The sequence below is a fragment of the Camelus dromedarius genome, chromosome 7 (genome assembly GCF_036321535.1).
Source record: "Camelus dromedarius isolate mCamDro1 chromosome 7, mCamDro1.pat, whole genome shotgun sequence".
NCBI classification, from domain to species: domain Eukaryota; kingdom Metazoa; phylum Chordata; class Mammalia; order Artiodactyla; family Camelidae; genus Camelus; species Camelus dromedarius.
The window spans coordinates 5233034-5261024 of record NC_087442.1 but is presented as its reverse complement, the minus strand read 5'-3'; the positions used below and the strand labels follow the sequence as shown (position 1 = coordinate 5261024).

Sequence of the window (27991 nt, the reverse complement as noted above, 5' to 3'; positions counted from 1 at the left end):
CTCCCACTGCCCCCTCCCCTTCCTAAGGAAAAGGCTGAGGCTCGGCTGGGAGCCGCACAGCAGACGCGAGGCCCAAGACGCCAGGCCGAAGCCAACATGGGCAACCTGAAGAGCGTGGGCCAGGAGCCCGGGCCGCCCTGCGGCCTGGGGCTGGGGCTGGGCCTCGGGCTGTGTGGCAAGCAGGGCCCGGCCGCCCCAGCACCTGAGCCCAGCCGGGCACCAGCACCTGCACCCCCACCGGCGCCAGACCACAGGTGAGGGCCACGGAGGCTAGGAACAGATGGCAAGAGTATGGGTGGCAAGGCCTGAAGGCCAGGGCTCAGAAGGGCTGGAGCTGCCAGCGCAAAGGCTGTCAGTGTGGACAGAACGAGCCGGCCAGGGAAGCTCAGACAGGAGACCAGGACAGGGCCAGCGGGCAACAGGTGAAAGCCGGGGGTGAGGGTGCCAGCTTACCAGGTGCGAGTGGCCACGGTTTGATTTCTTCTCTGCCGCCAAGAGCTGTTGGACTTCGAGCAAATTAATTAACCTCTCTGAGCCTCCATTTATATTAAAATAGGGATATAGCAGTACTCACCCCGTGGGGTTGTTGTAAGTTTCTAGTTCACGGCAAGACTTCAACAAACAGCCATGATAACAGGAGAAGAAAGGAGCTGGGGAGACATAGGTACAAGGGAGTGAGAGGATGGGGGAGAGAGTTGGGCCAGGAAACGGGGTCCTCAGGGAGGTTCTAAGAAAACAGAGCAGCTAGGCTCTTTTTTTTTTTTTTAAGGGTTTTTTTTTCCCTAACTTTTTTTTTTAGCAGGGGAGGTAATTAAGTTCATTTATTTAGATTTCAAGGAAGGTCCTGGGGATTGAACCCAGGACCTCATGCTGCATACTAAGCACGCACTCTATGACTGAGCCATACCCTACCCCCGCCACCCCCAGCTAGGCTCTTTTCTTCTGCTCCAGGCCCTTCTGCCCTCTAGCCATCAACCCCAAAACTGGCCCTGCAGCCCCAGTCCCCAGAAGGGGCCCCTGTGGGGCAAAGGTCCCTGGAGAGAAGGACACAGGCAGAGGCCAGGTTGAGTGCCAGGCCAGGCAGGGTGGCTGGGGCTGCGGGCAGCTGTGTGGGGAAGGGCTAAGGGGCCAGGGGCCCGGCCGCACAGGCGTACCCGAGGCCTGAGTCCCTCCCTTCCTCTCTGAAGCTAGGCTGGCAGCTCTGGGAGGAAGTGATAAGGCCTCCAAGGCTTCCCTTCACACGATGGCCACTGTCAGGAGGGGTGTGAGCCGGAGGGAAATCTGGGAAATCTGGACTGAGGAATCCCTGCTGGGGCTTCCTCCACTGCGAAGGAGGCTCCCTCCCTTCAAGGCAGGGTCATCTCAACTTCAGGGGACTGGACACCCCAGGCCCAAAGGAGCAGTGGAGATGAGGACTCAGCCTGGGGCCAGGGGCTCAGGATCCCAGCACCACAGCCCCGGCAGCCCAGGGTCTGGCTGAGCATCAAGAGGCTGAACAAGGCAGGAGTGAGGCAGGCCTGGGTGTAGAAGGGGCAGCTCTGCCCATGCGGGCCCTGGCAAGATCCTTAACTTCTCTGAGCCTCAGATCTCTCATCTGTAAATGGGAGTACGCTATTGCCTACTTCCTAAGGCAGTTGTGACAACTGATGAGAGAGAAGGCAGGCAAGCAGTAAATCACTAGATTACTAGTGCTGTACATCCAAAAGCCACACTTCTCTCCCATGACCCTGCCCTGGCTCCCAACAGCCCCCCGCTTACCCGGCCTCCAGAGGCGCCCAAGTTCCCTCGTGTGAAGAACTGGGAGGTGGGAAGCATCGCCTACGACACTCTGAGTGCTCAGTCACAGCAGGTATGGCCCAGAGCACCCCCCTCCCAAGTTGGGGGTCAAGATGGTTAAGGCCCATCCCCTCCAGCACTGGCCCCTCCTCTCCAAAAGTGGAGGAGACTGGGAAGAACCAGAGGGGCAAAGGGATGCTCAGGGGACTTCTATCACTCTCAGCCTCCAGCCATTGCCCTGAGTCCTGCCCAATTCCGCCTTATTTCCAGTCTTAGCCCAGGCTCTCCGCTGACTCCTCCCGGCACCCTCCCTCCCTCCCTCGGCCCCAGGCTCTGGCCTCCAGGCCCCAGCCCCAGCCCCTTCCCCCTGATCTGGTCCTGACTTTTGTGCTCCCTGCTCTCTCGGCTGCCCCCTACTCTGACCCAGGACGGGCCCTGTACCCCCCGACGCTGCCTGGGCTCCCTCGTATTTCCACGGAAACTGCCAGGCCGGCCCTCCCAGGGCCCTCCACCCGCTGAGCAGCTGCTGAGCCAGGCCCGGGACTTCATCAACCAGTACTACAGCTCCATCAAGAGGTGAGAGCCTCCTTGGAGACCCACAGCCCACCCTTGTCCTCTGACTGGGTCCTGCTGAGACCTAGAAATGGTGTCCCTTCTCCCAGGACCACTCTCATTATTCCCCCATCCTGACTCTCGAGCAGGGCCTGAGCTCACCACCCTTTCCGCAACACTCACACAGGCCTGCGCCCACCCCCCACGACTTCTTTCTGCTCCCTCTCCTCCCTAGGAGTGGTTCCCAGGCTCACAAGCAGCGGCTTCAGGAGGTGGAAGCCGAGGTGGCAGCCACGGGGACCTACCAGCTTCGGGAGAGCGAGCTGGTGTTCGGGGCCAAGCAGGCCTGGCGCAACGCTCCCCGCTGTGTGGGCCGGATCCAGTGGGGGAAGCTGCAGGTGTGACTGGCCAGCAAGCACCCAGGTTGGGGGCTGGGGGACATAGAAGAGGAAAAGAGAGGTGCAACAAATCCTGAGTCTTCCCTGGGGGGCCCCAAGCAGTGGGGACATTCCTGCCTGTTCCCTGAGAGACTGGTACCTCCCAGGGGAGCCCTCAGCCCAGGAGCTAACACCTGGTTGTTAAGCCCCATAGCAGTGCCTGGGTCGGGGGAGAAACACTTGGATGGATGGTTGGATGGACGGATGGACGCACTGAGTAGTTGAGGACAGATGAGCAGTGATCCCTGGGGGTACTGTCAGAACAAAGGCCTCTGACTGCTTCTTCTTCGTGGGCCTCACTTGCCCAGCACAGCCTCCTCATCCCAGACACACCTCCCAGTCTCTGGTGATTGGTCCCCACACCCTCCTTCACACATGACCCACAGCGCACCCAGAGTTACTGGAACAGCCTGTGGCCAGGCACTCAGAGAAGCAAGCTGACCCGCAGGGGAACTGAATGCATGACCTTGGCATCCCTAGCTATAACTGGACACCAGAGAATCTGAATAAAGCCACATGCTCAGTAAATCCCAAAGGAGTCTCGAATCAAATCAGAACAATCCTGTCTGACACTTGCATAATCCCTTAAACTGTGCAAAGCTCTAGCTCAGCTTTGAACCCATCAGAGATTCTATATTTGATCCCGCTCATGCCCTCAGGCCAACCATTGCCACCTCTGCCCCTGTCACTAACACAAGTCTCCTACCTGAAGCAGGAAAGGGACCTCCCAGCCTCTTGCTGGGGCCTCCACCCAACTGTCAAGAAGACTTGCTTAGCATCAGAAAGTCAGGAAGTGCAGAGTCCCCGGAGGCACCTACTGCAGCCACCCTCCTCCCATCATCACTGTGCTCAAGGAGAGTCAGAAAACTGGCGAGAGTCACCTGCCTTTGCTTGAGCACCATGGGTGAAGGGGAACTTACCACCCACACCCCTAGGTGGCCTCCCGGTCATCAATTTGGCAGTGACTTGGTCCCTCCTCAGTACCAGGCACCAAGTCAGCTTCTGTAGGGATGGGGAGACACTTGCCCCAGCAAGGAGACAAGGAGAAGACCATGCTATGCCAGGCTTACTGGGTGAAGGGCAGGAAGGGGTAAGTGTGGGTGCAAATGGTCAGGGAGGCCCCCCAGAGGAGAAAGAACCATGCCTGACAGCTTGTGACTCCCCCAGCCTTTGAAAGCTTCGGACAAGGTCACTACTCCCTCCCCTGCCTCCTTCCCTTCTCCTGGGGCTGATCCTCAAGACCCCCATCTCCCTCCTGTCTCCCTGCCTCGGATGGCTCAGGTGTTTGATGCCCGGGATTGCGGCTCTGCACAGGAGATGTTCACTTACATCTGCAACCACATCAAGTATGCCACTAACCGGGGCAACCTTCGGTGAGTGCCCCGCATGCTCTCGAGACCCCACCCCTCCCCCAGGCACACCCAGTGACATTGGGCTCTGACCAGCTCTCGTCCCCATGTCAGCTCGGCCATCACAGTATTCCCCCAGCGCACTCCGGGCCGTGGAGACTTCCGAATCTGGAACAGCCAGCTGGTGCGCTACGCAGGCTACAGGCAGCAGGATGGCTCCGTGCGGGGCGATCCAGCCAACGTGGAGATCACTGAGGTGGACACAGAGGCGGAGAAGGGGGAGGCCAGCCCCTGAGGGCTTGAGAAGGAGGCAAGGGGGTCCAGTCAAAGAGTGGTCAGTGCAGCAGGGAGAGGGGACCTCACTGAGATGAAGGATGGGAGATGCCAAAGAAGGGGGTTGGGCCCCCCAGACCCATCTCCGACCTCACTCCCTGCAGCTCTGTATCCAGCATGGCTGGACCCCAGGAAACGGTCGCTTTGATGTGCTGCCCCTGCTGCTCCAGGCCCCAGATGAGCCTCCAGAACTCTTTGCTCTGCCCCCCGAGCTGGTCCTTGAGGTGCCCCTGGAGCACCCAACGTGAGCACAAGAGGGACTGGGTCAGGTGGAAGAGGGGAAAAGAGGGGCTGCCCAGCGGGTGGGCAGGCAGGCAAGGCTCCACAGGGACTGATCCCACGCCCTGATGCCCCCAGGCTGGAGTGGTTTGCAACCCTGGGCCTGCGCTGGTACGCCCTCCCGGCAGTGTCCAACATGCTGCTGGAAATTGGGGGCCTGGAGTTCCCTGCGGCCCCCTTCAGCGGCTGGTACATGAGCACTGAGATCGGCACTCGGAATCTGTGCGATCCTCACCGCTACAACATCCTGGAGGTGAGGACTGGGCGCAGGTGGCAGGGGCGGGGGCCAGTGGAGGGACACACTAGGAACTGTGTGCCCCACCCCATCCAGGGCCGGAGGTTTTGACTCACAAACAAGTATACAGGATGTCAGCACGGGGAGAATCTGAGCAAGGTCAGGTCCAGTCTGCCTCCTAAGCTAGAAGGGCAGAGGAGGGTTCTGGAACCACCAAGTTTGGGGTAAAGGGGGGCACATCCCAAACCATGAATATATAGTTATTTTTCTGTGGATAGTTTCTCTAGCTCTATAGCTTTCATCAGACTCTCAAAGTGGGTCTTGACTTGAAAAGTGTTAAAGCCCATTTAGAGATGAGAAATGAAGGCTAGGGCTGAGGAGTGGCTGGCCCAGGGCCCCTCTCTGCTCTGTGGTGCCTTTGCCAGCTAGAACCTGAATCAACTCCAAACGAAGCGGTCAGGCCTCCTGACAGCCGCACACCCACCCTGACTCCTTGCACTCACGAGTCAGAGAGAGAGATGCTCTCTGTCACCCTCCACTGCCCCATCCCTAACAATGCCATGCACTCCTGCTCCCAGGATGTGGCCGTCTGCATGGACCTGGATACCCGGACCACCTCGTCCCTCTGGAAAGACAAGGCTGCAGTGGAAATCAACTTGGCTGTGCTGCACAGTTATCAGGTGCACAGGCTCTGACTGGCCAGAGTGCGAGGGACCGGGGCTAGAAGAGAGGGAGGCGCTTAGAAACTGGGGCAGGGGTCACAGACAGCTGGAAGGAGTTCCAGAGCCTGAGTGCCATGGGACACACCAGGCCTGCAGTTCTGGGCACGTGGCACATGATATCCTGGGCCCTGCAGTATGGGGGCCCCGCCCACCAGCTCATACTCAGTCATTCTGGTCCCCAGGGCATACTAAGTATTGCATTTTGTGGGACCCACTGGATTCTGGGAACTCTAATTCCAGGATCAAAGGCAAGCTGAGTGTTGTAATTTGAGGAAACCAGTGTTTGCTGAGTATTTCTATAAGGTCTCAAGGGTTGTGGCTATTTTGCTATGGAGGGAATACAGAAGGTGGAGATTGGAGCAGATTTGGCCTGCTGAACTTGGAGCAAGACCATGGATGCTGCAGTTAGGGGCAATATGGTGGTTTGGGGGAAGATGGTATATATCAGATTTGGGGGTGACAGAAGGGTGGGGTCTGTGGGCCGAGTCTAAGCCCATCCCTCCTTCCCTCCCTCACCCTAGCTGGCCAAAGTGACCATCGTGGATCACCACGCAGCCACGGCCTCCTTCATGAAGCACCTGGAGAATGAGCAGAAGGCGAGGGGAGGCTGCCCTGCCGACTGGGCCTGGATCGTGCCCCCTATCTCGGGCAGCCTCACACCTGTCTTCCATCAGGAGATGGTCAACTATGTCCTGTCCCCTGCCTTCCGCTACCAGGTGCCCACCCCAGTGACTCTCGCCTACTATGTCAGCTCTAACTGAGCAGCCCCCAGGGGCCTCCCACCTTCGGTTTTCTTTCCTCACCTCTCCCTCCACTCCCGCCCCCCCCATCACTTCCTTGCAGCCAGACCCCTGGAAGGGGAGTGCGACCAAGGGCGTCGGCATCACCAGAAAGAAGACCTTTAAGGAAGTGGCCAAGTAGGTGCTCTAGGAGTCCTGCCCTTCCCCCATACCCAGGGGGACCTCCCCAGCAGTGGTCTGGGCACACCACCCCTCCACACTTCCACACCAACCAACACCCACCAAGACCATGCTTGGGCCCGGCGCCTGGAATGGTCCTGGCCCTGTACGCCTGGGATTCCCTCACCCCGCCCTCACCCACAGCGCAGTGAAGATCTCTGCCTCACTCATGGGCACCGTGATGGCGAAGCGAGTGAAGGCAACAATTCTGTACGCCTCCGAGACTGGCCGGGCCCAGAGCTACGCGCAGCAGCTGGGGAGGCTTTTCCGGAAGGCTTTCGACCCCCGGGTAGGACTGAGATCAGAGGGCAGGGTCTGGAAAGCCAGGGGAGGGGGTGTCTCCCCATCTTCAGACACACCCTGGAGGTCAGGAGAGGGTCACAAATCAGGGCCCACAAGGAACCCCAGGATCCTCAGGGATTCAAGGATCAAGTCAGGGTCAGAATCTTGCCCTGCCAGGGAGGGTCAGAGTGAGAAGGACCGGGGCCCAAATTCCTAAGACATCTGTCTTCTCCTTGCCCACAGGTCCTGTGCATGGATGAGTATGATGTGGTGTCCCTGGAGCATGAGACTCTGGTGTTGGTGGTGACCAGCACATTTGGGAATGGCGATCCGCCCGAGAATGGAGAGGTGAGGCTGCCGGGAAAGGGGCTACTGGAAATGAGGGGAGACTCAGAACTTAAAGCCATACTTGAGGCCCATCCTTGTGGCTCCTACACACACACACACACACACACACACACACACACCCCTTCTTAACCGTATCCCCAGTCATTTCCATCATCAGAGCAAGTGTTTAATACGCAGAAGGCACTTCATTCCTGGAAGTGAAGTGAGAATGAGCTCAGGCTTTGACAAATGGGAAAGACTGCACTTCAAGTGAGATCTAAGCTCTGTCTTCTTAACAAAAAAAAAAAAAAAAGCACTCCTCAGGTGCCAACAGAGACTAGGTAACTTCACTTTCTGAGCAAATCTTTAAAGAAACAAACTAGAGTCTCACCTCTGAATACGTCATTGTTAACTATTATCTTTCCCACTTCTGTCTTAGGCTGTCCCCAGCTGCATTTCTGGGGCCCTTCTCTGTTTCTGCTTCTAGGTGATAGATGCCTTCTTAGCACTAAGCACCTCCTCAGTCCCCAGAGCAGAGTGCAGATGGAAGCCTTCTACCCTGCCTTGCCACCCATTTCCGTCCTCATTCTGATCTGCCTCTCAAAGAAAAATAGTCACTAACTTTTTTTAGTATAAAAGGAATATTTACACCCATGTGACCCACAACCCTATCAAGATAGAGAACATTTCCATCACTTGAAAAGTCCCCTTGTCAGTTTCCCGTCGGTCTGCGTCCCAATCTCCCCACCCAAGGCAACCACCGTTCTGGCATCTATCACCCGCCCTAGAACGTCATAGATTGGGGACCACATGGTATTCTGGCCTCTTTCACTCAGCCTGCCTTGGAGGTTCATCTCGCTGTTGAATGATTCAGTGGTTCATTTCTGTCCACGAACCGCACCCGTAGCATGAACATAGTTTATTTCTCCACTCCCCTGCTGACGGACACCTGGGCCGTTTCCAGCGCTTGGCTATTGTGAATAAAGCTGTTATGAACATTCTTGCACAAGGCTTTTGTGGCCTTATGTTTTCATTTCTCTTAGATAAATACCTAGGAGTGGGATTGCTGGGTCAGTGGGTAGATGTATGTTTAATTTTTTTCTAATGAGACTGCCAAACAGCCAAACAGATTGAACTGCACCTTTATGTTCTGTGCATTTCAATGTACATAAATTTCACCTCATTTTTTTTTAATGGAGCAAACCTAGGAATTTGCCCCACAGAAAATGGCATATATTCACTAACAACACAAACAAAAATATTTATAGCAGCATTGTTCATGATATACCCCCACACTGGAAAAGATTCAAATGACTCTCAACTGTAGACTGGATAACACATCATGGTCTATTCAAATGCGATGCAGCGATGAGGGTGAACAAATTACAACCACACACAACAAGACAGATGAATCTCCAATATCACGTAGAGGGAAAGAAGCCAGACACAAAAGAATCAGACCATAGGATGCATTTTGGATCAAGTTCAGAAACAGACAAAACTAACCCGTGGTGTTTTAATCAGGGAAGTGGGTGGTCACCCCAGGGTGGGAGTGGGAGTGACTGGAGGGGGAGGGGAGGGGCCACGAAAGTGACTTCTAGGATGCTGACAATGCTTCTTGATGGAATGCTGATTAAACAGGTAGGTTCAGTTTGTGAAGATCTATAAAGCTGTGCATTTATAACATGTTTATAAAAGCAATTTATTGCTTTTCTGTATGAACATTACACACCAACAAAATGTTCAAAAAGTAAAATTAGGGTACACGCTACTTATGGTAAGCCTGTAGACCTGCCACCTAAATGCATCTACAGTTACCACTGGGATTTTATGGCCTTGCCATGTTTAGATGTTTCCTGTGGAAAGGTTGTTGTAGCATGTAGTGCTGAGCTGTTTCTGTGGCAGCATGTGATGTGGCTCAGCCTTCTAGAAGATGTCAGTGTTACTAGCGACCAGGGCAATGGAGGGAGACTGAGCTGTTTTCCACCTATCAAACTGGCTGAGATGCTAAGGACTGGTCACACCCAGTGTTGACAGGAGTGAGGAAAGAGCACCCTCTACCCTGATGCTGGAGGACGATTTGATGACCCCATCGAGCTTTTATGTCCTCTGACTCAGCGATTCCCTTTCTAAGGACTACCCTACTGAAATACGCAAATGAGGAACCGCGTGTGTGAGTGTTTGCGCGTTGCGTGTGGATCATCCAGGCGTCCTGTCAGAGGGAAGTCTTATACATGATGGTTCCTACAAATGAGGGCATCCTATGTAGTCACTCAAAAGAATGAGGTCAGTCCTGGTGTGATGACCTTGAAGAACACCCAAGATAGGTTATTGATGAACAGCAGGGAAGTATAATATGGTCCCGCTTTTATTTTTTAAAAATAAACTATAAATATAGATATGTATGTAAGTACAATGAAATAAAGGCTATAAAGTTAAACAGCTGTCCATAGTACACATGCCTTAGGGGATCAAACTGGGGAAGGATAGAGTTTCTCTTTCATTACTTTACCCACTTCTGTAACATTTTCAGAAAGTCAATACCTTTTTTTTTGAAATTTTCAAAAGACAAAAAGGTACAAATAATAATAATAAGGACCAGCCTGGTGCAGGACAAACTCCTATACAGTTTGAAATAAACTAATTACGCCGCCAACACTCCCCTCCCCTCGCCAGAGCTTTGCAGCAGCCCTGATGGAGATGTCAGGCCCCTACAACAGCTCCCCTCGGCCGGAACAACACAAGTGAGTGGGGACAGGAGTTCTGGGGGGAGGGCATCAGGGCGGTGAGGCATTTGGAGACACAAAAGGAAAGGAGGTCTAAAGACCTCTCCCTCTGGGATGCAAGTCATTTTCCCAAAAAGCGGGAGGACAGAAGAGCAGACGCCTGGGCCCCCAGGACAGCCTTAGGATGCCTCATCCTCTTGACCTGCCCACCCTCAGTCCCCACTTCTGTCAGGGCCGATCAGTCCTGAGGTCTCCTTCAGAGAGAGGAAGGGAAGCAGGGCCTGGAGGCTCAGAGACCCTGGGACACCAGCCCTCAGCCCCAATCCCAAGCCTGCTCCAGAGAGATAGGCCAGGCCTAAAGGCAGGGTCCCGTCCATCCTGCCCAGTGCAGACCCTGAAGCCGACCCCTGGCTGTGTCTGGGCCTGCACCTTGTCTCCAGATCCCTGTGACACCCTTGTCTTTCTCCTCTCTTGCAGGAGTTACAAAATCCGCTTCAACAGTGTCTCCTGCTCAGACCCACTGGTGTCCTCCTGGCGGCGGAAAAGAAAGGAGTCCAGCAACACAGACAGTGCAGGGGCACTGGGGACCCTCAGGTCTGGGGGCCGCAGCGAGGGGAGGCATACTGAGAGGGACAAGCTGTCTGGGCACACAGGCAGGACAAGGGGGATTCCAGTGATGGCTCCCTGCACCCCAGGTTCTGTGTGTTCGGGCTGGGCTCCCGGGCGTACCCCCACTTCTGCGCCTTTGCTCGTGCGGTGGACACACGGCTGGAAGAGCTGGGTGGGGAGCGGCTCCTGCAGCTGGGCCAGGGCGACGAGCTGTGTGGCCAGGAGGAGGCCTTCCGCGGCTGGGCCCAGGCTGCCTTCCAGGTGAGCTCCCCGAGCCTGTCGCGACATCTCACTCCCGCCCTCCTCCAACCCCAATGCTGACTCATGCCAACCTGGGCATCTGCCCCAGAGACCTGCAATACAGAGGACCTCACCAGTGCCCTGATTCACGTGGTTCTCTGGCCCCTTCTATTCCTCTAAAATCCACCTCCATTTTGCCACTGCACAGTCAGCCCTTCTGGCTGAGTGGAGAAGGGATCAGGAGAGAGTTAGACCAAGGCAAGGGCTGATGCTGAGGCCGACGCAGAAACTGCAGAGGCCAGACAGGTTTGGGGTGGTGTCTTGACTGGAGGGGGTCCTGGCCTAGGGGAGTACAAGGAGGCCCCGGTCCAGGGCTGTGACTTTCTAAGCCTGGGCTTCCTCCAGAGCAGCTCTTCCTGGTCTGGGGATTATGCCTGGAATTGAACAGGGCTCCTACTCCCAGTCCAGCCACCGCTCCAGGGCAGCGCTGGCCTCACCAGGGTTCCGAGGCTTGAGTTCAAGAGTGATGGCAAGGAGGAAGGCATCTGAGGAGGAGGCATCCTAGGAGGTGTGCTGGGGAGAGCCGGCCAGACAGATGGAGGGTTTGTTGGGGAGGAGAAGCGGGAATGGAAAACAAGACTAAAGAATCCAGACAAAGGGAAGCGACAGGAAGCTGGGAGTGGGACAAGAGAAGGGAAAAGAACAGCGTGAACTGGGGACACCACTTCAGAGGCTCGGGGTTAACCGGAGGAGCAACCAACTAGAAGCAGGAAGGCCCTGAGCTAACCAGGGTGGTAGCAGTAGGGGTAGGAAGGAAGGGAGGGGGCCAAGGAAGGAAGGAAGAGATATAAGACTTTACACACACAAAAGAAAGATTAACAGGACTGGTGATACCGGGCAGGAGGAGAGGGAGCAACCAATCATGGGTGAGCCCTAGATTTCAAGCTGGGGACTGGCCAAGCAGTTTGCCAGAATTGCGCCTGAGCAGAGACAAATAGGAGATCCACCCTACCAGGGGTCTTGCCCCAGAAGCTCCCTCCAGCTCCTTATGTGCAGTGCAGGGCATGAGAGATCAGCCAGAGACCCCCTCGCATGGCTGCCGGAATTCTGTGTCCCACTCCAGGAGCACTTAAGGGCTTCCCATAAAGTATCTCATTTAGCCTTCACCAGACCCTGAAGAGGTATAAAGACGGGGACACAGAGGCAGGTAAGCTGCAAGTACAGGAGTAGAATGTGAACACAGCTCTGAACACGTGGACGTATTCATGGAGCCCTACTGTGTGCCAAGCACTGTGCTCCCTGGGACATGGGATTAACACTCACCAGATTAACAAGCGAGTGGATGTTGATACAGATATATGCAAAGTAAGAGCTAGCCCAGTGGCCAAGGCACGAAATGGGCTGAAGAACCAGGTGCTGGCAGCCTCAGCCTCCGTCTCAGGCCCACTCTCCCTCCGGCCCCTGGGGCTGCCCATCCTACAAGTGCCAGCCTCAGATGGTGCCTCCGCTCCAGCAGCCCCAGGAATGGAAGGGGACGACTGGGAACGCCACCCGCCCAGCTTGGTGGCCCACCAGCCCCTCTGAGCCCTCCCTGGTGGCCAGAGGTCCTCAGCCCTCATCTCCTTACCGCCCCCAGGCCTCCTGTGAGACGTTCTGCGTTGGAAAAGATGCCAAGGCCGCTGCCCAGGACATATTCAGCCCCAGACGGAGTTGGAAACGCCAGAGGTACCGACTGAGTGTCCAGGCCGAGAGCCTCCAGCTGCTGCCAGGTGCGACCGTGAATTCACCCTGACTCTGTTGGCCCTTTGGGCTCTCTGGGGTCCCCAGACTCACTCGGGGGCCAGGCCCAGGTCCCCAGCTCAGGCTCAGTCTCGTTGGCCCCCCACCCCTCAGGCCTGATCCACGTGCACAGGCGGAAGATGTTCCAAGCTACAGTCCGCTCAGTGGAAAACCTGCAAAGCAGCAAGTCCACGTGAGGAGGACCACTCCCCAACACACACCTGTCCCTGCCCCTCCTTCCCCAGACCCCGGGGCCCTCCTCCCGCATCCTGCCTTCCCTCCCCTTCATCCCCTCAGCCCTCCTGTAACTTCCTCTTCTCCCCATTCCCAGCCGGGCCACCATCCTGGTGCGCCTGGACACTGGAGGCCAGGAGGGGCTCCAGTACCAGCCAGGAGACCACATAGGCATCTGCCCGCCCAACCGGCCGGGCCTCGTGGAGGCGCTGCTGAGCCGTGTGGAGGACCCGCCGCCGCCCACCGAGCCTGTGGCAGTGGAGCAGCTGGAGAAGGGCAGCCCTGGTGAGGGGCGTGGTCTGGGGCATGACCGTGAGAGCTGCCCCCATCCCTCTGGCCCCAGGGTCCCCTCGGGTTCAGGACCTGGCAGGAGGCTGCCACCTCCACTCACAGCTGGCTGAGCTACATCCTGCCAGGCTGGCCTTGCTGCTGGATGGTCTGCAGAGCGCAGCTCCTTTCTCAGAACCCACCACCACGCCCCACCCCAGCCATCCCCTCCCTCTGGGCTCCTCCCAAAGGCTCCCCCAGGCACCCTAGCCTGCTCTGGAGCTGCCATTGGGTCTACCTTCTGCCGCTCCAATAAGTGGAGTTAAAATAAGCTGTGTGGGGGAGAGGCAGGAACCCAGACCAACCCAATCCAGTAGGGACCGTCAAACACAGACACACACACACACACACACACACACACACAGAGGCTGCCCAGACAGGCTTACCACCACTGTTCAAGGGCCAGGTCTCAGATAAAACACGATGAGGTGTGGTTAGCCCACGTGGACCCCCAAGAAGCAGTCATCACTCCAGGAAATGCAGTCCAGGCTTGGCCCCTTCCTCAGAGCCCCTCCCCTTGCACCACCCCGCAGGTGGACCTCCTCCCTGCTGGGTGCGGGATCCCCGGCTGCCCCCGTGCACGCTGCGCCAGGCTCTCACCTTCTTTCTGGACATCACTTCCCCGCCCAGCCCTCAACTTCTTCGACTGCTCAGCACCCTAACCGAAGAGCCCAGCGAACAGCAGGAGCTTGAGACCCTCAGCCAGGTTGGCCACCTCAGTGGGGAGCAGGGGCCAGTGAGGCAGGATGAGCTGGGGGAAGAGGAACCCACCTGGCTAACAAGTACTGGGGCTGTAACAGCCAGTTCTGGAGTTCCTATTCATCTCTGAATTCTCATGCCTTAAAGGGGCACAGAGAAGGTACTCGAGAAATGTTTGTTGGTCTGGACTGAGGAGGGAGAAACCCCCCAGGAGGCTCAGCTCAGGAGGGGTCAAGAAGGGAGGTCAACAGGCAGGGCTAGGAGGTTCCAAGTCCACTGCCTCTGCCCCGACCAGGACCCCCGGCGCTATGAGGAGTGGAAGTGGTTCCGCTGCCCCACGCTGCTGGAGGTGCTGGAGCAGTTTCCATCTGTGGCACTGCCTGCCCCACTGCTCCTCACCCAGCTGCCCCTGCTCCAGCCCCGGTACTACTCGGTCAGTTCAGCACCCAGCGCCAATCCAGGAGAGATCCACCTCACAGTCGCCGTGCTGGCATACAGGACACAAGGTGAGGCCAGGGAGTTCAGGGCAGGGCCAGGGTCACCCAGTGACCCTGGGATGGACCCCTCACTGGCCCTCTCCCTCCCCACCCCCCTAGATGGGCTGGGTCCCCTGCACTACGGGGTCTGCTCCACATGGCTGAGCCAACTCAAGACTGGAGACCCTGTGCCCTGCTTCATCAGAGGGTAAGTGAGCACTGTGGGGGGGGGGTGGAGGTGGGAGGGGCACTGAGAAGAGAGTGCCAGTCCAAGCAGGGGTGGACAGAGTGCCACATGGATGGCTGGGGACAGATGGAGGGATCTCCAGGTATGTACAGGAGCGGGGTGGAAATTTTGGTGCGGGGTCTGATTGGTAGCAGGGAGGACCCACTTAGCATATCAAGGGCGGGGCATCCAGTTAAACCACTTCAGAACTCTGTCTAAGTTTTGGGTCCTTCACTAATTTGGACCTAGGGTCCTGCCTTGAAACTGCAGCTCCCAGAAACAGGGCTGGGATTGGACTCAGCAGGCCCTGTTCCTTTTAGAAGGTGTACTGTGCCCCTCCCTGCATCCTTGGGGCTGGCCTGATGTTGGCAGGCAGGGTACCTGGGAACATGCCCCGTCCCCACTTAGCCCAGGGACAACTGGTTAGGCGATGATAGTATCACTGAGGACTCAAAGCAAGTGGAGGATCCAGGTTACCTTTCCCTTGTGCTGTGTTCAGAAGTCTTGCCCCATCCAGCGCCCAGGAGCTGAAAGTCTCAGGTGGGACTAAGAAGAGTTCCCAGGATGGCACCAGCTAGGCCCAGTGACCCAAACCCATCCAGGAAGCTAAATTACAAATAAACTGCCAATCTAGTGCACACAAACCAAATATCAATACCGGGGCTATGGCTTAAAATTAACACACCCAGTGAACCCATTATGAACCAAAAGGCTCAGTCCTTCTCCTCCCCAAACTTTCTATATCTCTTAAACATCAAAACATTCTTCAGTTCAAGTTTAAGCTATATTTCCTTTGACCCAGCCTCCAGAAACCACGGGTCCAGAGAGCTTCTGCCTGTAAGCAGTTCCTTTATTAAACACATCATGCTTACTATGAGCTGGACACAAACATTAACTCATTTTCAGTGGAAGCTCTCCTCTCCACTCTGCTGAGGTTGATAAGAATGAGGTAGCTAGTGAAGGAAAGGGGGCCTGCTAGAAAGTCTCTTTGCTAGGGCTCCCTCCTTCCGGCTGCCACCTGATCCCAGCTTGCCCTGCATCCTGGTGGGCCCTGGCACTGGCATCGCCCCCTTTCGAGGATTTTGGCAGGAGCGGCTGCATGACATTGAGAGCAAAGGTGAGGCTGGGAGCCAAGGGAATGACTGGAAGGTAGGAGGGAGTTACACAATTTAGGGGCAAAGGGACACAGGGCTGGAAAGCAGGAACCAGGTAGGAAAGAGGGCAAGGAACAGGGCTACAAAGGTGGAAAGAAGCATATCAGACCAAGGGCACAGTATTGGGGGAAGGGGCCCTAGAGGAAACGGCAGGGCACTGTTGGTCTGGCTTCCTGGTGCCGGGCACAAAGTAGGTGTTGGTGAGATTAAGGACAAAGGGAACTGGAAGTCTGGAGAAGGTGGGGCTCGGACTCAGAAGTCAGAAATGCTCCAGGTGGACTCTGGACTGTGCCAGAGGTCACCTACATGTGTCCAAGACCCAAAGAGGCTACAGGGTATTCAGGTTGGGCATAGGGTGCCCAGGGGACTGGTAAATCAAAAGAGGGCTGTGACTGAGAGGAAGGAAGACAGTGTGGGAGGATGTGGGGTTGGAGCAAGAAAGGGGCTAGACAGAGTCTCAGACTGCAGTGTCAGTGGTACAAAGGGCATGGATTCTGAGTTAGAAGCCCCAGCTGTAGCACAGTGTCACCACTGGCCATTCCACCAGTGGAAAGTCACCACCTCCTGTGACCTTCGACTTCTCTGTAAATCAGAGTCAGGCAGGGTCTCTGTGAAAGCATCCTGCACTCTCCTGGAGGCCAAACAGCCAAGAGTAGTTGTATCTGCCTGGAAGTTTGGTCTGTCAACCTGGGTGAGGGCAGCCAGTGGGAGGTATCGCTAGGGCTATGTCCCGAGGGAGGAGGGCTCTCCCAAGCCGCAGTGATGCTCGCAGGGCTGCAACCCGCCCCCATGACCTTGGTGTTCGGCTGCCGATGCTCCCAGCTCGACCATCTCTACCGTGACGAGGTGCAGGATGCCCAGCAGCGCGGGGTGTTTGGCCGCGTCCTGACCGCCTTCTCCCGGGAACCCGACAGTCCTAAGGTGCGGGACTCTGAGGACGCTGGGGTAACCCGAAGCTAGGGACAGGAAAAGAACTGACGTGCGCTCCATCGGAACATAGGGGTCCAGGGTCAGGCCGGCCCCGCCCCCTGCAGTGCTGACCCTCCGCTCACCACCACTCAGCTTCCACCTAATGGCACTCAGACACCCAACCCAGTTGGCCCCACCCGGCCCCACCCTCGAGCCAAGGCCCCTCCGGTTCTTACCCATCCAAACCCAAGCCCCGCCCCTTGTTTGGCTCTGCCTCTCTAAACCCAACCCAAGCGCACCTAGGACCCACCTGGCGCTCCAGCAATCTTTCCACACCCGGGAACTCCCTCCCCGGCACCCCGGGGGCCTGTCCTTCCCTCCCCGGCAGCCCCATCAGTGTCTGCCCCTAATCCCGCCTCCCCTCAGACCTATGTGCAGGACATCTTGCGGACAGAGCTTGCTGCCGAGGTGCATCGCGTCCTCTGCCTCGAGCGGGGCCACATGTTTGTCTGCGGCGATGTCACCATGGCAACCAACGTCCTGCAGACCGTGCAGCGCATCTTGGCAACGGAGGGCGACATGGAGCTGGACGAGGCCGGCGACGTCATCGGCGTGCTGCGGGTGCGGAGGGGCGGGGCCAGATGCCCGGGGGGCGTCCAGCCGGGGGCGGGGCCCATTCCGCACGGAGCTTCGGCCGGGGTCCTGATCCTCCGTCCTCTTTGCCCGCAGGATCAGCAACGCTATCACGAGGACATTTTTGGGCTCACGCTGCGCACCCAGGAGGTGACAAGCCGCATACGCACCCAGAGCTTTTCCTTGCAGGAGCGGCATCTCCGGGGCGCAGTGCCCTGGGCGTTCGACCTGCCGGGACCAGACACCCCTGGCTCCTGAGAGCCCGCTTGCTTTCCACTTCAGTTCCCGGAAAGAGGGGCCATCAGTCCACGACGGCGGTGCTGCTCTCCTGTCTGCCGGACCAGGACCAGCCACCTCCCCCGCCCCCTTCCCGAGGTGCCTTCCCACGCCTGTCCAGAGACTGGCCTTATTCCCGGGAATGTCTCTATCTCTCTCTAGGCCTGTTTCCCTAACCCAGGTCTGAGTAAATCTGGAAGGCCCCTCCCAGCAGAGGTGTTCCTGAGCCTACTGTCAGCCCTTTCGTGTTGATAGGTGAATTTTAGATTCCCCTCATCTCTTTAAGGAAGGAGTATCTTATCTTGAAACCTGATCTCTAAATCATTCAAATATTTATTACTGAAGATTCACCATAAGAGACTGGACCAGAAGTTATGAGAGCTACTAAGATGTGCGACCCAGCACTGTCAATTACAGTTACAGAATGACAAGCTTTGTCTTTTAACTTCTGCAGTGAGAGGGAGGTGGAGGGAGTAATTCTTCGACTGGGAGTCCTGCCCTACACACTCCTCTCTGACCCAGCCCTCTAAAAACATGGTTTCCAGCCAATTACAGGCAATTCTGTTGTGTCGCTCCTTTGATCTTGACTGAGAAGCAGATGCAGCCCTCAGCTACCAGGAGTGGGGATTCCAAGGACTAAAGTCACAAACATGTGCACCACAGCCAGGAGTAACCTTTACTGCTTGTTTCAGACAGGATGAGAAACCACACCCACTTCCTCAGGCATCACACCAAGGCTGAACTCCAAAAACAGCAGGCCTCCCTAGAGGCTTTCCACTCACCCACCCCCATCGCCCTCCACGAGTCCCAGGGGAACCTGAAGGTCAGGCGAGCTTGAAGAACCTACTGCCTTTCAGATCCAGTCCCTCATTGCTCCCTTCTGTGTAGCTTGGCCTCCACCTTGGCCCAGCCCTCCACGTTGAGGTCACTTGGGAACTTCTTCCCAGGCAACCACTCCAGGACAAATAGTTGTCCCCTTTGCCCCTCCATGTGGGCTCTAACATGTGTTTCCAGCTGCCTCTCCTCTCCTACCCTTTCTCTGCTCTCTGGGGCAGGGCATCACTGACTCCAAGTCCTGCCCAACTCCCCAACTAAAGCATCCATGGGGGTCTTTAAGGGGGGCTTGGCACGTCCTTCCACTCCACTTCGTCTGATCTCCTGGGGCTGGAGAAGCCAGGAAACCTGGAGAAGGAGAAAGCTCTTTGCAAACAGTCCAGGGGTTTGGGTTCCCGGGATTCCCATCCCTCCAAGTCTGACTCCACCCAATTCCCTACTCATTCCCTCACCCCCATGCCAGTTAGGTAATACTGACCTTAAGGAGCCCTCTCAGTCAATGCTAGGGGCCTGGCTAGGCTCCTTCTGCGTGTCTGTGGGCTCCTGAAACCCTCCAGGGAACAGATTCTGGGCCCTCTGGGTTCTCCACTGCTGTCTGGGGCTGGAGGCGGGACTGGAGCCTGATGAGAAATCCATCAGCTGGGCAGTGCCATGATGCCTGCTGCTCACCCAGAGTCTGTCCCCTACACACCCCAACTGCCTCACCATCACTCGACCAGGAAGGCTTCTCCTCATCTGGCGAGAGAGTCTGTGGGGGGCTGGACCAGGGCCTGGACAGGGAGGAGGCTGAAGCCTCCCCCCACAGTTCTTGCTGCTGCTGCTGCTGCTGATGGAGCTAAAAGGAAGGGAGAAGAATGAGGGGTTCCCTCCTGCCCAGCAGCGTGAGACCCAGCCCCCAGGCTACGTACAGAGGGTGTTGAAACCTCCTACCCAGCTCCTGCTGGATAATTTCTTACACTCCAGCCCCCTCCACAGTCTCCATTTGTTTTGAGGCTTTCTCCCCATCTATCTGGCATCCCTCTATTCACCTGGTATAGGTAGATGGCATGGAGACTCATCTCAGCAGATGCGAGTTCTGGGAGCTGGGCCAGCTTCTGGCCCCCAGTGCCTCCTGGGGACACACAGCTGAAACAGAAGGTGCAGTAGATCAGAAAGACATGCCCTTTCCCCCCTGCACTCCACAAGGAACGTCAGGCTTTATCTCCTCATCCTGCTCAGCCCCCCAATACCCCTGCATTGATCAGCCCCACCACCCCTGACCCCTGCATCTCAAGTCCCCACCCCTCACCTTGAGTCCTGGGCAATTCGGGAAATGGAGGCCAGGAGGCTGGCTGTGGCTGCAGCTGGGCAAGGGGCTGTGGGGCTCAGGTCCTGTGGGGGCAGGAGGGGCTGCACCAAGAGGTTGGCCAGGAAGGTCTCCGGCTGGGAGCAAGAGAAGAGAGGGTCAGAAGAGAAGACAGAAGGGGAGGGAGGAGGGCTAAGTAAGGTGGGAGAGCAGGCTGAACTAGTGAGTAGGTTAATGCAAAAGGTGAGGCTGAGGGAGGAGAGAGGAGGGGAGGGGAGAGGAGGGGGCAGGGTGCGAAGGTGGAAGGGCAAACCAAGCTTCAACTCACCAGAGGTGAGGAAGAGTTGCTGAGGACCCCGGGGGTGGGGGGACTGCGAACGGAGTTGGCGCCCCAGGTAGCTGCATCTTGTTGTACCCGGCCTCGAAGGTGCCCTAGGAACTTGGAGCTGTGGTCTGGGGGGCGCCATTGTGGATGAACCAGGGAGAACCTCATCAAGGACAGTTCAGTCTTCCCATCCTCGGCACGCTGAGATAGTGAGGCCTCTGTCTGTCCCTCCGAGAGCCACTGAAAGCAACGACAATCCTTCAAGTGCCACGAACACTGCTTGTATACCTGCAGTGGGTGCCTCGTGGGGTGGGCAGGATGGAAGACAATAGCCCCATTTTCCAGGTGAAAGGATGGAGGTCACAATGGGGACTTGCTCAAGATCACCCAAAAACAGCAGCAGAGCAGAACTTGGGTCCAGATCCAGCACTGGGATGTAGGCTCAATGTTCTGCCAGCAGGTGCACACTGGATGCCAGGGCCTGCCTTACAGCTTTGGTCAGGAAACCCATCCTTACTCCAGCCCCATCCACTGATCAACCTGTTTTCCAGCCATTCTAGCAGTCTTGGCTCCCATTTACTGGTGTCAGGATGTGCTGGAACTCTGTTAGGGCTTTACACACGTCATCTCATGTAATCCCCATGATAGCCCTGCACATTGGTCACTGTCCTCGTTTGACAAACGAGGGCATTAGGTACAGGGAAGTGAGGTGATTAGCTCAAGGTCACAGGTGGCAAACCATGGAGCTGGGGGTGGAACCCAGCTCTGCTTTGAGTGAGGCAAGCAAACTCCTACCTAACCACAACCCGGCACAGCCAGTGAAAGGCTCTAACCTGAGGGTGGCCGTGGCGCTTCACATCCATAAGGGCAAAGGAACAGATGTCTCCAACCCCGGCCACATCCACAGTGAAGTGATGAAAAAAGTCAATAATCTCCAAGGCGCGAGGGCGGAACCAGAAGAGCAGAAACAGTGGGGTGAGGAGAGGGGACAGGAGCTCCTCCGTGAGGGAGACCTGGAGAAGCAGGGGCGAGGCTGAGAAGGGGTTGCTGAGGGCAACCACACTCGCCAGGCAGGAAACCTCCAACTCCGTCATTCCGTCTTTCCCAGACTCCCGGGATAGCCAGCCCTGAGCCCGTTTGTCCCCGCCCTCTCTCAGACCTCGAGGTTTACACAGCCTCCTCCGCAGCCCCATTTCAGCCTGGACCCTCACCGCTCGGTATTGCAACAGCCGCGCCATCTGCCGGTAAGCGCTGGCCTTGCCGGCAGGGCCGGTCTCCTCCGGCAGGTAGTGCATGTGGGCCAAGGCCGCCTGCAGCAGGAGCTGCGGTGAACGACTTTGCGCCTGCTCATCCGGAATGAAAGACCTAGAGGGCGGCATAGGGGTGGAGAAGGGGCCGGCGAGTAAAGAGGATGTGCGGGTGGGATGCATTAGCGGTGGGAGGGGTAGAGATTCGCGAGAGGTTCAGCCCCAGGCCGGAAAGACGCCCCCCTCCCTGGGCATCTCCCACCACACCTGGCCACGGTGGCCAGGATCCCGAGGGCAGTCATGGCGGTGAGCACGTGCTCCACGGCGAGCACATCCTCGTCGTAGACGGTGAGCACCAGCAACGCGGCGAAGAGCGCGCCGGCGAAGAAGACGAGCTGGCGGGCCAGCAGCGCGAGCAGGGGCGCCGGGGGCGCGGCGGCGCGCAAGAAGGCGGCGGCGGGGCGGTAGGCGCGGGCCAGGCGCGCGCGCAGCTCGTGCGGCAGCTCGTTGAAGTGGCGCAGCTGCAGGCGGGCCAGGCGGGACCAGCGGCGCGTCCCCAGCGCGCCCGGCTCGCGCCGCAGCAGCTCGGCGTGGCTGTAGAAGGCGTGCAGCACCTGCCAGGCCAGCACCAGAGGGCTCAGCGCCAGGTTCACGGCGGCCAGCAGCAGCACCGAGCGCCGCCAGCGCGCGGCCAGGGCGGCCCGCTGGTCGCTGCGCTTGTAGGCGTCGGGCAGCTCCCAGCCGCCGCGGAAGAGCGAGAAGGGCCCGCGGAAGAGGAGCAGGTCGACGTTGAGCGCCAGGCCGCGGCTGAGGAAGGCTACGCTGCCTCCCCAGGGCAGCGCGCAGCGGGTCGGCAGCAGGCCCTTGTTGGCCAGCGCCACCTGGTAGTTGGTGTAGCGCAGGATGCGATGGTGGACGTCCAGCTCCGTCAGCGGCCTCGGCTGCACGCACAGGCCCCCGCTCCTCTGCAGCGCCAGGAGGCGGGACTGCACCTCTGCCCAGGACACTGAGCCGAGCTCCCCCTGAGGAGAGGGGACGGCTGAGAGCCAGCGACCTGGATTCCTCTCCACAGTGATGCCCACACTCACCGTGACCAGAGTCCCTGAGTGTCCTCCCGTGCCCACCACTCTCACCCAGTGTCCCTCAGGCATGACACCTGTCACCTTCCGCTCTCTGCCTTCTCCCTCTCCCTTTACCTTGTCTCTAACAATGGGAACCCTTACTTCCTCTCATCTGCTTCTGAATTGTGTTCCTCACACCCCTGCCACTCCTGAGGCCATGAGCCATGTGCTTCCCAGGGACACCTCCTAAGCTAAACTCTACAAGTATCTGAGCACAGCTCCTTAAGAGTAGATTTTCCTGAGCACCCCCCCCCCTCCACACACACACACACAGCCCTACACGTAGAAGGCACATCCCAGCTGCAGGTAACAGGGAAATCCCTCTTCCCCGTTCCTAGGGTACCCACCAACCCAGAAGCCTCACCACTTTTTATCTCAGCCTGCTTTGAGAATCCCAGCCCCATCCCATTCTGTCAGATTAACCTTCCTAAGACAATGGCCACATCTGGCCATGGAGGTGGGGGCTGTCAGATCTCACTCATCTGCAAACCTCATTTTAGCCCAGTTTCACCCAGCTTCCCCAGTCCAGCTTAGTCAAGTCCCTCCAGGCCAGCCTCTCCAGTCCATCCCAGGGTCTCCCCTTCCCCTGGAAGGAATAGGGGAAATGGGGTAAGCAGGAAGGAGAAAGAAGGGTCAGCTGATTCCCAGCGGAGCAGCGGTCCAGCTCCTGATCTTCCCTGCCTCCACCCCTGCCCCCGTGACTCTTCCCTGTGCTATGGTTTGTGCTCTCCTACTCAAAGGGGCTTTCTGAAACCTCTCCCTTTTGCTGTACAGGAGGGCTGTGCAGAAGGTTCTGCACTTCTGAGGGGAGAAGGTAGCCTCTGTGCTTTGCCTTAAGGAAAGAATTTAGGTACAGAGCCAGAAGGAGTGTGAGCAAGGCAGGGAGGAAAGAAAGAGGAAAGCGTGACCAGGGACAGTGAAGGGGCCTGTGAAGTGGCTTCTTGCAATCAGGGGGAAGGCCAGAAAGGGAGGCAGGATTACCCACTGGGGACTGGAATGCTCAGATGCAGGCTGGTGGGTCAGTCTCCTCACTGCTGCCCACAGAGTTCAGCGTTTCCCCCCTCCCTGCCCAAGGCTTGGAATGCGTCCCCACCTCCTACCCTTCCCAGCCCCATCCCAAACCCCCCTGCCCTATAAAGCCAGATGACTGCCCTTCCTCTAAATACCCACTGCCTGAACCACAAGCATGTGACCATACATCATCTTCTATAACCATCTAAATCAACTAAGCTCCACCACAGTAAGGGCCTTGTGTTACAAGTGGTAACCCACCTCCTAACAATATTCTGGGCCAAGGGTAGGGGTCAGTAAGTCCTTCTGCCCTTTTTCCAGTAGGTCCTTCTGTCTCTGCAGCCCCTCACTCCTCCCTACCCTCTTCCCCCCCGAAGTTGTACCTCTCCTCAGACACGCTCACCCAACTCACCAGGGGAATGTGGAGGGCTTCCCTGTAAAACACTTGGATGTCCCAGTAGCTGAAGAGGTTGCAGACAGAGCGAAGCAGCTGGAACAGCCAGAAGGCAGTAGCCAGGATCAGAAGGAAGACCATCAGGGAGCTGGAGTGGATCCTGTGTCGGGTGGGACAGACAGGAAGTAGGGGCCTGGTAGCAAGGGAGACCAGACTTGGGGAGCGATGGAGGTCATTGAGAGGGGACCCAGCCAGGCCGGTCGTTCTCAAAGTGTGGGCCCTGGGGCTCCCCAGACCCTCGCAAGTATCTACAAGTTCAAAACTTTTCAGATATTAAGGTTTTCTGCCATTTTAATTCTCATTCTCTCAAGAATATACAGAGGACTTTTCCAGAGGCTACGTGACATCACATTCACAGTCAATGGAATGTGTGCTTGGACATTTTCAGGTTTTAAAGCTGTTCTCAGCTTGAATCTCAAATAAGGTAAATAGAGATAGATTTGATTCTCATAAGAAAAATCTCTTGGGAGTTGAGTTCTCAACTAATTTTAAGTGTATTAAAGGTGTCCCAAGACCAAAAACTTGGAGAACAGCTGGTCTAGACCAAAAGACAAAAGAAGGTGGGGGCTCTCATCTGCTAGTCCCCTCCATCACCTCCCCCAGTGGCTGTCACTCACCGCTGGGCACACTGGGATGAGGGTAGGATGGCATCTGACAAGGTCACTTTGCTGTGGAGCAGCCCAGGTCTTGTGCGGTTATTTGGTTGGTTGGCAAAGAGAACATTGTAATCCACGCAGCGAAGGAGGAAGGTGGTGAAGGTGACGATGAAAATGAATTGTCTGGGATGGCAAGGAGTGCAGTGGTCAGGCCCAAGGGCCAGTGGGCTCCAGCCCCAGCCTCCAGGCTGGCCTGGTTAACCCAACCTGCTGAGCCCTGGGGCTGCCTGGGGAGGCAGTGGAGGAACTAGAAGCAGCAGGCGCTACTGAGGAAATGAGAGGAAGAGTTTGGGGACAGGGACAGGCATCTCACCCCAGCTGGAAGACATCCTCCAGCAGGATACAGGTAAAGCCGCTCCTCTGGTGGTAGCTGTAGATGTGGCCACCCATCAAGAAATAAGCCTGAGGTGTGATGATGGGCCTTTCCTGAGGACGCCTCCCCCTCCCTCCCCCAAGTCCCCAACCCACTGCACCCCTGGCTCCCTGCCTTCGGTGCCACTGCTGCTAGGCCAAGCACAAAAGGATATCTTGGTGAAGAAGCTGTCCAGGTTCTGGATATGGTGCCAGGAGCCTGGGCACAGAGGGAAGAGCATGGGGACTCAGCTCTCACCGGGACAATTCTCCACGTCCTCAAGCTACTGCCAGAGGCCTAGTCCAGAGGAAACTCTGGAGCCCCCAGACCCTCCCCAGCCCCCGCCACTACCCACTCACCTCGGAGTCCTTCAGGTACATGAAGCAGGGGCTGCTCCTCCCCGTGGAGGGGTGAATCTTGGGACCCCTCAGGGTCACAGTCCTCTAGCCGCTCGTAATCCTGCTCAGGGATCAGAGGGCCTATCCGAAGCCCAGGAGGGTCCTGGGGGCACCGGCATGGGGGAGGGGGAGTCACCGAGGCCAAGGGTGGGGCAGAGCGGGAACCCCAGGAGGGGGGTACAGAGATGGGTGTCATCGCAGGCCTGGCCTGCATTGTGGGGGTGGCTGGGGTGGAGATGGCACTATGGTGAGGTTGAGAAGCCCCTGACGCCTGCACTGCTGGGCAGGGGAGCCCCAGGGCTGAAGGAGGAGCCGAGGACGGGGCACTTCTTGTGTGAGGGGCAGGGGACAGAGAGAAGATGGAGACCCTCCCTCCCCCAGGCCCCCGACTTGGAGGAGGAGGAAGAGGAGGCAGTGGCATGGGGAGGAGGGGCACTGATCCAGGCCCCAAGTCTCCCCACCGCCCCAACCGCCCCCTGGTCCCCCCCCAACCCATTCGCCTCACCATAAGGCCAGCGGCTTCTCCTGAAAGCTTGGAAGGATGGGAGATGCTGCTGTTCCCGCCGAGGTCTGGCTGGCTGAGCAGGGACTTCAACAAGGCCAGTGACAACAACAGCCTGGTGACTCAGGTGGGGCAGGCCTCAGGCGTCCCAACTCGCAGTCACCTGTCTGACCACTCACACCCCTTCCAGGGCAACCTGCAGCCAAACCTCTTAGGGCCCCACCTCTAGCCTGGCAGGGACAGTAGCTGGGGAGGCAGGAGCTGAAGAACAGTAGATCGAAGGAGATCCCTGCTGTCCCATCTTCAGACTCCCAGTGGATTTCAGAGGAGGCCAGAGGGTAGCCGCCAATAACAAAAGCAAAGAGAATCCTATTAAGGACTATAGGACTATGGGGTCAAGATAGTGAATCTTTGATTTCTTAAAACCTTATCTCTCCTCCCTGCATATACAAACACAGAGTGATCAACAGAGAAATGCTTTAAGACAAAAAACAGTAAGAAAAAAAAAAAGAAAAAGACAAGAAAGGCTGTATGTTTTGTGTGTGACAGTACTAAGGAAGAGAAAAGGGGGAGACTGCCTGACTTTGCAACCAGGTTGGGGGAAACTAAGGAGAGGAAGTAAAGATAGGAGAGGTTTTAATTATCTTGGATGTGAGATGGTTCTGGGAGCTTACAGTAGAAAAGTGGGGATTCTTGGATGCGCCGCTATGTTTACTTGTTTACTTATTTATCCTCTTGAAACCCTCTCCCCTAAATCCTGATCCAGTTTCTGGGGCCTTCTGAGAAGCATCGGGGTTGATGGCAGAGGGCAGCTGAGGGCATGGAATTTGGAAGGATAATTTGGGTGCCCCATGGATGAACTGACTGAGTTGACTTCCTTGTTGTCACCTCAACGAGGAGGCGGAGGCCCAGGCAACTGGTTTGGTGGCTTGTCCAACGCCATTCTTGAGTCCCTGAATCATCAGGTTACCTACTGATGGCCATTCCAGAGGTGCTGACTCAGCCACCCAGGTGTCAGAGCCACCAGGGCTTAGGCTCCAGGGCTGCTGTAGAGACCAGTATGCAGGAACCGGAGAGAGAGGAACAGAACATTTCCCATGTTGTCCACCAGAGGAACTTAGAGGCAGTCGAGGAATTGCTCACAAAATCTGAGTCCAGGTACACCTATTTTTTCCTTGCGCCTCCTTCCTGTGAGGGGCATTGTCACAGTAGCTCAGGACTTGCATAGTTTTATCCCCAAGCAGGAGGCTGAACTATAAAAACAAGACTCCTAGTGCCCAAAATGGAATCCCACACTGCAGAGGGGCTAGGAAATTCCCACGATCTCTCTGAGACGTCTGTCAAGATGGGTTACAAGGGGTTTCCTCTGGTCTTTTCCCAACTTCATTCACCCTGAGATACTCCACCATACTCACTTTAGGACTCTCCTATATCCCTCCGCACCCAGCCCAACCTCAAACTAATCCTGCCACATTTTCCTACCGAGTTTCATTCCACATTCATCGATGGGCAGCCTTCCTACCACCACCCCCAATTCAAGTCCATTTATTATAAAGGACACTTCCCTGCCAGGCATTTGGAGGGGAAGGAGGGGACAGATGAATGAGACAAAGCCACTACCCAAAAGCAAGTCACAGCCCAGTGAGAGAGGCAGCTATGCAAACAAATCATTACACAGAAAAAATAAATACGCACACAAAGGTACAAGAGTTGTGCTTTGGCAGCCTTAGGCAAGCGAGCCTGTTATACTGTGAGGAAGGCATCTGTTGGGGAGATGGAACTGAGGGCGTGCGGTGATAAGCTACAGTACCTCCACACCAGTGGTTTTAAACCACTGCGTAGGGGGAGGAGTATCAGAATCACCAGAGGAGTTCTTTTCCAAGTATAAGTGACTGTCGTCCCCGGAGCTCTGATTCGCCTGGGGAGGACTGTGATGGGCAACGTGCACTTATTTTGAAAAAACGCTCCAGACGATTTTTGTCCCTTCGTCACCCAGAACCAGCGCTCTACACTCCCTCGGGACTCCAGGACGTCTCGAGTCCGCTAGAAGCACCCATAAGAGAACAGCCCCGAGGTCAGCAGCTGACGCGTTACTATGGATACCCCGGGGCGGGCGGCGTACTGCGCACACCCTCAAAACGTCACTCCAGAGCCTACTCCGGCAGCGGTCAGAGGGCGGTGCCACATCCTGCTTGGCCCCAGGCCAGGACTGGGGGCGGGCTACAGGCGGCTCTCTCCAATCACAGCTCCAGAAGAAGACGAGCGAA

General features: G+C 56.9%; 2 protein-coding genes across 2 annotated transcripts; one reads left to right on the top strand and one right to left on the bottom strand.

Annotated features, from left to right (window-relative positions):
* Positions 1-38: 38 nt before the first annotated feature.
* NOS3 (nitric oxide synthase 3) lies at positions 39-18091 on the top strand. Its single transcript, XM_031455670.2, has 26 exons — positions 39-254; positions 1747-1849; positions 2204-2352; positions 2564-2726; positions 4047-4138; positions 4229-4370; positions 4552-4691; positions 4805-4979; positions 5540-5641; positions 6205-6399; positions 6527-6600; positions 6787-6931; positions 7168-7272; positions 9928-9995; positions 10455-10571; positions 10673-10847; positions 12463-12595; positions 12720-12798; positions 12937-13124; positions 13700-13872; positions 14161-14371; positions 14462-14549; positions 15563-15684; positions 16494-16642; positions 17057-17251; positions 17360-18091. The coding sequence occupies exons 1-26, from the start codon at positions 97-99 to the stop codon at positions 17519-17521; spliced, it is 3603 nt and encodes a 1200-aa protein (XP_031311530.2). The 5' UTR covers positions 39-96; the 3' UTR covers positions 17522-18091.
* Positions 18092-18104: 13 nt separating this feature from the next.
* Positions 18105-25887, bottom strand: ATG9B (autophagy related 9B). Its single transcript, XM_031455678.2, has 14 exons — positions 25184-25887; positions 25000-25043; positions 24786-24850; positions 24434-24595; positions 23775-23916; positions 21498-22252; positions 21195-21348; positions 20817-20996; positions 19987-20223; positions 19662-19795; positions 19402-19498; positions 19079-19208; positions 18852-18993; positions 18105-18721 (listed from the first exon to the last, which is right to left on the bottom strand). The coding sequence occupies exons 1-13, from the start codon at positions 25728-25730 to the stop codon at positions 18866-18868; spliced, it is 2775 nt and encodes a 924-aa protein (XP_031311538.2). The 5' UTR covers positions 25731-25887; the 3' UTR covers positions 18105-18721; positions 18852-18865.
* Positions 25888-27991: the final 2104 nt, after the last annotated feature.

What these genes read in the sequence shown, in the direction of transcription:
- ATG9B (XM_031455678.2), bottom strand. Translation starts at nt 25,730, where the DNA reads ATGGTGAGGCGAATGGGTTGGGGGGGGACCAGGGGGCGGTTGGGGCGG. An exon ending in TGTACCTGAAGGACTCCGAG is followed by an intron (nt 25,044 to 25,183) that starts GTGAGTGGGTAG and finishes CTCTGTGCCCAG; the next exon opens with GCTCCTGGCACCATATCCAG. An exon ending in TGGACAGCTTCTTCACCAAG is followed by an intron (nt 24,851 to 24,999) that starts ATATCCTTTTGT and finishes ATGGGTGGCCAC; the next exon opens with ATCTACAGCTACCACCAGAG.
- NOS3 (XM_031455670.2), top strand. Translation starts at nt 97, where the DNA reads ATGGGCAACCTGAAGAGCGTGGGCCAGGAGCCCGGGCCGCCCTGCGGC. An exon ending in CCACCGGCGCCAGACCACAG is followed by an intron (nt 255 to 1,746) that starts GTGAGGGCCACG and finishes GGCTCCCAACAG; the next exon opens with CCCCCCGCTTACCCGGCCTC. An exon ending in GCTGGCATACAGGACACAAG is followed by an intron (nt 14,372 to 14,461) that starts GTGAGGCCAGGG and finishes CCACCCCCCTAG; the next exon opens with ATGGGCTGGGTCCCCTGCAC.